This window comes from Chroicocephalus ridibundus, chromosome 6, assembly GCF_963924245.1.
Source record: "Chroicocephalus ridibundus chromosome 6, bChrRid1.1, whole genome shotgun sequence".
Lineage (NCBI taxonomy): Eukaryota > Metazoa > Chordata > Aves > Charadriiformes > Laridae > Chroicocephalus > Chroicocephalus ridibundus.
The window spans coordinates 46,914,523-46,925,784 of record NC_086289.1 but is presented as its reverse complement, the minus strand read 5'-3'; the positions used below and the strand labels follow the sequence as shown (position 1 = coordinate 46,925,784).

General features: G+C 37.7%; 1 protein-coding gene across 18 annotated transcripts in view; it reads right to left on the bottom strand.

Annotated features, from left to right (window-relative positions):
• Positions 1-56: 56 nt before the first annotated feature.
• DLG1 (discs large MAGUK scaffold protein 1) overlaps positions 57-11,262 on the bottom strand; it is a 163,111-nt gene continuing 151,905 nt past the window's right edge. For all 18 annotated transcript variants that reach the window (XM_063338639.1, XM_063338640.1, XM_063338641.1 and 15 more), the window contains 6 exons: positions 10,258-10,308; positions 8,971-9,072; positions 8,535-8,707; positions 5,046-5,155; positions 4,592-4,683; positions 57-1,802 (listed from right to left, as the gene is read on the bottom strand). In XM_063338639.1, coding sequence (XP_063194709.1) covers positions 1,696-1,802; positions 4,592-4,683; positions 5,046-5,155; positions 8,535-8,707; positions 8,971-9,072; positions 10,258-10,308 — 635 coding nt within the window. In that variant the 3' untranslated portion in view covers positions 57-1,695. The remainder of the gene's footprint in view (positions 1,803-4,591; positions 4,684-5,045; positions 5,156-8,534; positions 8,708-8,970; positions 9,073-10,257; positions 10,309-11,262) is intronic.

Here is an 11,262-nt window from a genome sequence, read left to right as displayed (position 1 = left end):
TGTTAAAATGCTACAACACCTGTATTTCTTTTGATTAAAAACACACTTGACAAATATATTGTACAATAAAGTTTATTAGCTGTTCTCCTCTTTCTAACAAATGGAATGGATAGTGTTGATAATTCTTTACAAACCAAAGCTAATTTGGTTGTGTGACTGCCCCGTGACTGCCGTAACCCCATCCCTCTTATAAACAATCAGTTTCCAACAAGCAATGGCAGGTATCAAATAATATGGGAATTAAAGAATTTCATTACTGAAGGTAGTTCCATGTTTTGGTACAAAGTATTTATAACATTCGGCACAGAGGTTTGTGCATTGCAAATGGAAGATCCTGTGCCTATGCAATCCGAGATGAACACGTACAGAAAAATAAGATGTATTGTTGGCTCCGAAATCTCCCTTTGGTTAAGACATGCATATTACAAGGTGGGGAGGGGGGAAAGACAAACACCTGAAATTCTGTAGAAAAGAGGAGAACTTGCATGATTTTTTTTTTCTTGTAACTAATATTCCCTGGACTTTATGCCCAGCCACCATAGCCCATTTGATTTCTCATGATTAAGGAAGGTAAATTCTAATTTGTATTTTTATTCAAAACAAAAAGCTAGGAGTAGGTGGTAAAAGAAAAATATATATTTTTTTATATATATATTTATACGTGTGCGCAACTATGTAAAGAAAATAATTCCCATAGTTACAGAGTTTAGTTAAAGAAAGTTTAATATATATATAATTATTATAACAAAATAGGCAGTTATTGTGGGTAAAATATTCATTAAAATCTGACCCCTAAGAACACACACATTTTTAGGCTACGAATCATTCTCTCATTGCCCTAATGACCATCTCTGCAGCTGTTTTCTGTATTACTGCCAATGGAAATTTGGCATTCCTCTGAAAAATACAAGGTTTCCTAGCACCTAAACATATTTTAGGCTCAAAAAGTGTGATGACCATTATCTATAAACAATTTCTGTAAGACACTATAAATAGTGTTTCACGAGGAAGATTAAAAACATTACACATCTTTGTCCCTAGCAATTTTATTGGCAAAAAATGAAAAAATAGATTATAAGAATATCCATATGAAATTATGAAAATGAATACTCCTTGAGGAGTAGTAATGGGAGTTAATGAAAACGTTAACTCAAAATTTGAAAGTTTCTCTCTAACTGCCTGGAAAGAAAAAAAAATAATAATGTGAGAATAGAATTTAACTCAGAAAATAAAACCTGAAATTGATTGCCCTGACCAAACCATGCTATTAAAGTTAAGCGTGCAAAGTTACTCATGAGTTACAACTTCCTTGAATACAACTTTTCTTTCAATTGTTATGAATTTTTAAAAGAACGTCTATAAAGCTTTTTTGAAAAAAATCTTTGAAAGTTACTCTCCCTTAAACATTAAGGAATTTTACCAAGCAATTCCCTCCCACCCCCACCCCAAACTAATAGCTGGTCAGGCCATTCCACTGTCATGTTTGAAAAATGGCAAACCAACAACACACAATAATACAAATTATTTAAACTAAGAGAGACACCAAATGTAAAGCATTATGGGAACTGCAGAATGTGATGGTTAGGGTATGAACCACGCTGGAAAGAACTAGAGGCAGGCTCCACTGGAAGGGCTTAAGAGTCGTCAGATGTAGTAGGTGATGTCAGTTAGAAAATGAAAAATAAAAATCTGTTTTCATAATTTTTCCTTTGCTGGAACCCAGATGTAAGGCCCAGACTGTTCCTCTATGATCTGTTTCACTTGGTTGTAGATTTCTTCCAGTGTGTCTCCTTGGACAATAGCTGCAAAACATAATGTGGCAATCAGCAATCATCCTTCCCGGCTCCGTACAGAAACCAAGATGCTCCAAGCCAAGCCAGTCTTTTCTCTCAGAGTGGCAAGAGGATTTTAGAGTGCCGAAGGAACGGACACCCACTGAGATTTCTCGTTTCTGTGCTGGAGTGAAGCGCATCGCTGATTGTACACTAGGACACACACAGCACCATCTCTCCCACTCAGAGGCTTGGGGTTAGGAAGTGGTTTTTGCTTTACTACAAGTGTAACACATACAACTGAGGAGGGTTTTTTGCTTTTCCTAACCACATGTGAGAGTTTGCCTGAGTCAATTTGCATCCTCCAGTATTCTTTTCGGTCCAACTTTTATGTATTTCCAACACAAGAAGGCAAGACAGAGTACAGGGCTGTGTCCTCACATGCAGTCAGAATCAGACTTGGTGTAACACGGAGAGGTGAACTCCTCAGCTGGATCCTGACACCCCATAGCAAAGCTGGCAGACCTTGGGATTTCTATCTGCAACCACTACCTTTGCTTTTGGCCAAAAAGAGTTTGGCCAAAACTCATGGACTTTGCTGCCCAGCCAATAGATTTAACTTTTACAGACAATAGGCTTCCTTATATAGTTAAAAGTGCAATTTATATTCAGATGATGTAAGTTAGATATATTTTCTCCAAGGCTAGAAAATAATTACAAATGAGCCAATATAGATGTCTTCTGACATATCAGAGTAAAGTACAATCTGGTGAAAATGAGGATGAAGTTTGAGCTGTTCTTACCACTCTGCAGTCTGAAAAAGCAATCACCATGAGATGGCAACTTTTTAATTAGGATTGCCACCTCAGTGTTGATAATCCAAGAAACAAAGTTTAGCTTGAAAGATAATTTTGGAGGCAGGCCAGACACACTCTTTTGTGCATTAATGTACTACCGCTGCTTCTGAGCTTTGCTTTCATGCAGATTACTTCCTTTTTATTCCTACTCATCATTCTGATCTCCTAAAAACTTTCTCCTTATCTGCAGCCCATTGCCATAGGGCCTGTGGGAGGAGGCTGTTCAATTATTATAGGTCAAGTATAATCACAGCACAACAGGGCATTAGAAAGATTTAGATATGTCTTCGCAATGCAAATAGCCGTAAGCTTCAGCATCTTACTTCTCTCCAGCTATGGTTTAACCACACCTCTTCCAAAGCTCAATACCCTCAAAACAGAAAAGCCTTTCATGTGCTTCAGTACAAAGTTTAAGTCTGTTTAAACTTAACCTGCTGATGAAGTTGATTTCAGTTACCTCACACGATGTAGTATTTTTTTTTTAAACAGATTAGGGAATGCTCACACATGCTGTTTTATCACCTGACTCATATGTGTGGTAGCCTCCAAACTGTAAATACGAACGTCTTCAAGTATCTCAAACAGATCCAGAAAAGGATTTCTGGCCTGAACTGGATTATCAAAAATAAAAGCCTGACCATTGCTATCTTCCTTTGGCAGCAAACCTTATACTTCTGAGAAGAAATGTGGCCCTGAGCACTAGAGCTCTTAAAAAGGCCCACAGGTTTTTGCAACATCTTGAACTGTGTCCCTTAATTTCCTGCAAAAGTGTCCTACATAATGCCCTGAGACAGCCTGGGAGAACAGCAGCTGCTAACTAAATATTTAGTTAAGTTCTATTAAAGCAAGCTCATTTGTTTCCTGAAAAACAAACCTAACACATTTCCAAGTATTTGGTAAGGGACTCTACATTAGGAAGAATTTGCAGTATATGTTGGGAGTCTCATAACTTTCTGGGCGCAGACAGAGAGCAATGGGAGGAGTGGGAGAGCCAGATGCAGCATTGGTATAAACTGACAGCTGCAAGGCAGCAGAGAGGGAGGCAGGCAGGCAAAAAGGGACGGACTCAACTTGTTCATTGTGTGGGTAGCACGCAATGTCGAGAACAAGGCAGCGGGAAGACTGGGGCAGGGAGTCTACTGGTTCCTCTATCTTCTTCCCCTGTGAAGCCACTGGCCCTTCCTGTGTCTCTGCCCAGGTGGAACAGACTGCTGCATTCACAGCTCTGCTCACTACGATGCAGAGAAGGAACTGGGCAAAGGAGTCATGTCACAGAAAGGAGGTGAATGGGGCAGCAAACACTGAAACACCGCAAAAGAGAACGTAACAGGAAGGAAAGGAGTGAGTGTCCATTCAGGACAAGAATAGGGCATTTCTGTCCTCCTGAAGATGCTGACTTGATCAATCTCCTCCTACTTCAAGCCATAATGTAAACAATTGGCACAGTTTGAGTGTTTGCAGTCCATCCCTTGCTGTTACAGTTAGATCCACGGCATACACAAATTTGATTTGCTAAGTACCATAATGCCGTAGTGCCCAACTTCCAGAGGCTTAATTAATTACCATAATTCTTTACTTCCTGATTTAAAAAGAAATGCAAATTAATCATTTTCTACAGGGAGCTTTGCTGGGCAATCTCAGCTCTGCAAATAAAAAGCTTTAAGCGTACAATGCATCAATAAAGCAAACATCTGCATTACAATACCCAGGAAAATGGTAGAAAGTCTCACAGTTTTTAAAACCTAAACTAAGCTCCCAGTACATTTTTTTATATATTGAATTAATTGATCAAACTGAAATGAATGTAGAGCTACAAAGATGGCTTTGCGCCTCAAACCAATCACAGATCAGCTGGAAAACAAAGTTCAGCCTTATCTCGGCAGCGAGGCAATTACTATTTTACAGCAAGCGATAACATTTCAACTCTAGCATGGGAACAGTCCAGTCCCAAGCAAAACTCACCTGTGAAGTGTTCAGTAAATTCTTGCTCCAGTTTCATGGCTCTCTCAAATGTCTTCCTAGCTTGCTCTTCTGTTAAGCGTTTATTCATTTCCCTGAAATTGAAAACATTACACCTTTAAAAACTACTATCAAATACTTGGAGCCTTTTGAAATAAGGTTTTAAACTGTTGTCTGAGTATTAACCCTAGTAAGAGGCAGTCTCCTAAATGACACACCTAAGCAAAGACTATAGTGGGGAAAGAGCTGTTCTGACACTATGTTGCATGGAATTTAGGACAATGACATTTGTTTTCAAGCAGTTTAATTTGTATTAGAAACCCCACCTCAGAAGTCCCTAGAAATAAAACATTGTTTAAAATGCAAATATTACAATTGTCGCCATGTAACTTGCAACTGGGTTTTCAAATACGACAGTCTCAAACAATTTAGCCTGAGGTACTTTACTTTTACTCACATGATATTTTCCACTGTTTTGGGTTTAATAAAAATGGAGATTGGGTACAGCTGGGCAATCTGCAACCTTTTGATCGCATTACCAGAAACATCAAGAATGCAATGTTTACCCTAAAAATTGAGAGAGAAGGAAAAATGGCACTAAGCAAAGTTTAACTCACAGGTATGCATAGTGTAATAATTTAGAAGAGAAAACACACCCCCACAGTGAAGCCAACAAAATTAGAACATTTGCCTCAATGATACTGTGATTTCACCACTTTGGCACAAGGTCCCACAATGCACCTCTGTTGGGAACATACAGCATTTGAGATGTTCCTGACCCTTCTTCCTTCCTTTCTTCATCAGAGGTTACAGCCCAAGCAACAATGTAGAATCATCCAGTGGAACGCTGTACTTCAACCACACCACCAACACGATCTTTTAATTTTTTTTTTAATAATCTGAGGATCCTTTAGGGAGGTGGCCATGTCAGTTTAGAGAGGAGCCAGATGACCGAACTGGCATACCTGAGGGAGTGACCACCGCGATGGCAGGGAAATACGCCACCATCAGAATGGTTAGATGGAACCGAACACAAGCACTCTCCTCCCGCCAGGTACCAACTGTGAGACAGTGAATGCAATTTATTTGGGCTGATTATTTTTTCATCTCTTGAGAAACAAATATAACTTAACCGTTCCTTAAGCAGTTGGAAGACAATGTGGTAGGGCTGCTTTTCTTTTCTCCCCACCTCTATTCTCCCACTATAAGTAATTTTACAGCTCTTTGGGATGCCTCACCTCAAAGGCTCTTCCCCTGTTCCTCAGCTCCTCTCATCTCTGATCTGCTAATTTCCACCTCACTTTTATTTCTGTCCTTTCTGAGTAGCATAATTTGGCATACCACCATTTTAGAAAGGGATGGGGGGAGAGGAATAGAAAACCACTGTCAGGTGACCAAAATAAGAAAAGCTTTTTCTTTAGCAGGAGACCAACGTGAAAGGCCGAATTCTGTGAGCCAGGATACAAGTCCACAAGCACGATAAAACCAAAGGTTAACTCATATCATGCAACGCCCTTCCTGAACCCCTGGGATATCATTCTGGAGGGCAGGTCGAAGAGCAAGGAAGTGACTCCAGTCTGAAATAACAGACACTTTTCTGCTTCTTGGCAGAAGAGATCACTAGGATCATTTACATCGGATCTCTTGCACAACAAAGCCACAGAATTTTATTTCAGGAATTCTGAGGAGGACAGGAGTGTTCTTCCCACACGAACAATACCTATCTGCTTGCTTTCAACCGATGATAGCTGTTTCCCGGATCTGGATGCTGATGGTATCACTTAAGAAAGGTGTTTTAAGGTTCTAGCAGAGTATATTACTACACGTACTGACCTGTCCACATGTTTCAAATGGTTTACCTTTAAAATGTGGCACATGCTTTGGAAACTGAGAATTAAGAGCATTACCTGGTCCATTTTCCTTTTCGGGATTAGACATTTAGTATTTGCTGTGTTTGGCCCAACAACTTATGCAAGGTACCAAAAGACTTCAGGCAAAGAGTGGAGGACTAGACTGCCAGCACAGTAACTGTGCTGGACCTTATTTTTTCATGCAGGAAAACTATTTCACTCTTTGCACAGTGCTTTTATACAGTATTTTACATATTTTTTTAGTTCCTTATTTGCACTGCATCTGATTGAGAAACACAGCACAGCACTCAGTGCCTTTTACAATAAACTGAACAATGACATCAAAAAGCATCTTTAGCTGTGTCCCTTCTAAGTAAGGAAGTGAGAGACATAGGGACCAGCTAGAAGCATGAGCAAATGAACACAATTTAACGCTATGGCAAGTATACTATTTCTGGTATTTTTGGGTTAGAAGCAGTCACTTCTATTGTGTCTTCCCCTAAATTCACCACAGAAACTTGGAAACTATCTTTTGTATCCCGGCAATAAGACCCACTGAAGAGACTCATCTCTTAAATGAGATGGAGAGGAATACAAGGACGGAGTGGCCCCAGATCAGTTGGTCTGCAGCCCTGCCATGATTCTGAAGTCAAGTTCTGAGGGACAAGCCATTGTTTGCCGGAAAAAATAATGTTAGCTGGAACTGAGAAATTGCTGCATCTACCCAAAGTCCCACGGTGCCTGTGCAAGAGATTTAACAGACATCTGGTAGTACTTTGTTCTTCATGTCAGTTTATAAAAGATTCACAATCATTTTGTACCTTACTAATCCCACTAGGATGGGCAAAAGAAGACAGCCAACTTCAGGTCTAGGACGGAACTGTGCTACCAGGTGAAGCAACTGCCAACAGGTTTATAAAGCTGCTCGATAAATAGTTTCATCATTTAACCACATACGATAAGTTTCACAACTTCATTCAGCCTCCCATACAAAGTACTGTTCACTTACTTTAACAATTTTGTAATTCATTTTATTTTCTTTACTTTTCTCACTATATACCATGGGGCCAGGTTCTATTCCATAGAGTGAAAGACAGCAGAAGAAAACTTCATCACATGAATCACAGAATCTCACTATGTTTGCCCTGGTTTTGATTCCAGTAAATTACCTTGCCAGAAATAACAATACGCAGCCATTTGGCCACAATGGTCTACACTGTTTTTCAGAGGACTCGCTACACTCCCACGTCACACAGGATAACCACACTTCCCCTCTGTATGTCCAGATTGAAAGCGCTCACGCTTGTGAGTTCCCACCTAGAAAATAACTGTTTCTTCTCTCATACAGATCAGATAACATTGTCTACTGTAAACGTACCATATTTGCAAAGCAGTAGAACAACACTCATCAATGTAATGTGGAAAATTTGCAAATAATTTTCACCAAAATGTTTTCTTTAAAACAAGAATCTTACTCTAGGAAATATGCTTTCTTTCCCCCACTCTTTTTCAAAGCGCTCAAGTAATCTTCAGTTTGAATTTAGAAATATTTAGATTTGGCAAGAAACAGTTAACTAAAATCTGTTCAGGATAAAACCAGTAAGGTCAGTCTTCAAAATGTAGTGGTAGTTATGTAAAAATTCTTTCTAAAATCGAATTTATTGCATTTACTCTTTTCCCTTTGTCAGATAAATCCATGAAGAATAATGTTTTTACAAGTTTTCTTCTGCATAGGTCTATATCAAATGCATCATCATATTAATCGACTCCACCACTATTCCTAACTAGTTAATGATCTGTGTATGTGAGCTAGGCTAATTAGCCCGTAATTCCAATTATTTCTTCTCTATTCTCTTTTTACAAGAGGGCAAACACTATGGTTGCTCTTTTCCCACGATTAAATCACGATGCTTTCATTATTCCAAAGCTTCATTATTTCCCTAAATGCATTTGTGACAATGCCCTTTGTTTCTAGTTTCGTACAAATTCCTTTCAAAGTCAGAGGGTTCTTAATGGCTTCTTGTCATTCTTCTCTTCCCCTGTCAGCACAGTCAGATAATCACCTCAGTAAATGAAAGTAACTGGCACTGATTTACCTTTTCTGCTACTTCTCGCACTGATTGGACACTTGTTCCATAAAGATGATTATTGTACTGGCCAGCTTCAATGAATTTGTGATCCTGAATATCCTTCTCCATTTGCTCTCGAGAAGTGACAAAATGGTAATCACGTCCATCCACCTCGTAATCTCGTTTTGGTCTAGTGGTATCTTTAAATATAAACCAAGAATTTTTAAAGCAAAACAAAAAACAGTGACTTTTTTTCCCCTAAAATATCCAAAATTAGTCTCCCCATTTATACTGAAAAAATTGTCACATGCAAAGAGATGACTGACAATTAAGATAGGTCTAAAAAGTTTAGACAATATATTAACTTTTTTTTTTTTTTAAACTCAACTTACGGAGAATGTTTACTAAGAAAATTAACAGAATAAAATCACTTAGAATTGCTTTAGTATTTGCTGAGACTTACGTGGAACACAGGAGCCAAATTTGTCTGGAAATTCTGAGATCAGATCATCATTTATTCTGTCTTTCATGGGTCCCAAAACAATCACAGGGCGAGTGTAACTAACTATTAAACATAAGGAATAACATCAGTTACATTTCAGTATGACTGGTAACTTTCACAGTTCAGCAAAGTATGTTTTATCACATGGTAGGGATTTTAATACCTAAAAGAATATGTACTTCTAAAGAGAAGAAAAACACGTTGAAGAACGTAAATCAATTAATATTGTAGTCACAGCAAGATATTAGATCTTCACTCTCAAATCGCTATCCTGAGTGACTGAACACGAGTCTTAAGTTATGAAGTCTTTGTAAAAAAAAATAATAAATAAGCCTTTTCACAAAGTAACATCCTTCATTGTAACGAAAAAAGCAAAAGGGGGGTTTGTGTTAGTCTTGTATAACAATTTTTGCTACTTCTGGAAGGTTCCTGATGAAATGGAGCCCACATGCAATGATTAACAAGCTGGAGTGGAAAGCCTATACAGGCATCGGTCCACAATGCTATTAAAAGCAACTGGGCTGTACCACTCACTGCATGAAACCAAAAATGAAATGTTGACACTCAAAATTCATGGAAATACATGATGTATATTTACTTCGACTGACACCAAGGTGAAAAGGAAATTATAGCATCCCATTGGAAATAAGTGAAAAGCATTTTATTTTAAATGCAAATGTGGGAAAATATTTTCTCCTATCAATTTCCATTTCATTCAAAAAAATATTTTTTTTTCTGAAAAAAAAACCCAAACCAAAACCACAAAACCCCACCCACTTGGCAATTGCTAACCAAACTAGCCATACAAGAAGCCCATACAGAAATGGGGACTGCCATTTTTTTGACATTTCAATTAAAACTTACTAAAATAGACACTCTATTGACACACTTTTTGCTGTGAAAGAAAAAAAGGAACTGCAGCAGTGAGAATGCTAAAGCAACATGAAACAGAAGAAGACTATAATTTCTGAGGTTCGCGCTGACAAAACTGTTAAAACATGCCATATTTTCCTTATGCAATGTAAACCACACATAATAAGTTACTTTCAGTAGCATACCCCTGGATTTTGCACTAAACAATTTAGCACTTATATTTAATAATTTAAGCCCTTATGCTTTATCATTTCAGTAACGGTAACAAGTTCAAAACACTGAGGAAGTTTATCACAGTGCTCAGTACATAAGGGCACACGAAGCATTCTGATAATTCAGATGACATTTATTTTACACTAAGTGAGAGCTACAAACCTTCTTGTTGATTGACTGGTTCATATGACAAGACGTATTCCTCTTGGCCGCCTAAAATGTAAATGCAAAGACATATCTATGTATTTTTTTCTAAACCAACATATTTAAAGAGAGTCATTCAATGAACTATAATGATACAGACATTCCTCAGAAATATGCATTACAATGATACTGATGAGGGACATTTTTCAAGAGCAATGAATTATAGAAATCACAAAGATCAGCCAAACACAAAATTTTAAAGCATAAGACACACACAGTATAAATAATTCCCTGGTTTATGTTAGCATATCAAACTGACATCAAGCACAAGAATTTTAAAGCATTACTGAAATGCTCTTATACATGTTCCCTGAATGAAATGCATGCATGCTATCATTCACTGCTAGAGGCAACGCCACCTTCATTCATCAACATTCTCCATACTTTGAAGCCAGCATCAACAATAACATTTTTGTATATTTATACAGGGCTGAAAATCATGTATGTCTAGGTGTACATATCTTCTATTAACTTTATCATGAGGTGGCATTTATATAAACATTTTCACCCACTCTAATTCTACCAAAAAAAAAAATTTTGATTGTATAAACTAAATAATAGTTATTTTATTAATGAATTTTAAAGACGAAGTTGAAAACAAAGAATGCTTTTTTTGTATTGTTCTCAGTTCCAGGAAGCACATCAGCAGTGAATGAAACTAAAATAACTGAACTTTGACCTTTGACAGCTGCAGGTTTTTTAAATGTTAGTAAAAGCATCTGAAATATACCTCAGTTGCCATCTCTCTAAATGATTATTTCTAGTTTAAGAAGATATCGCTGAGTAAGATTTCTTGCAATGCAATCACTAAAAGTTAACTCCATGAAAGCAGAGAATTTATAATTCTGAAGAGATGAGCTCAAATTGTATGACATTATTATGAACTTTGAATAAAATACAGTCCTTAAATAACTCGTTTAATTTCGGTACCTTCTTTGGTGTTCATAAGCCGTACTTGTAACA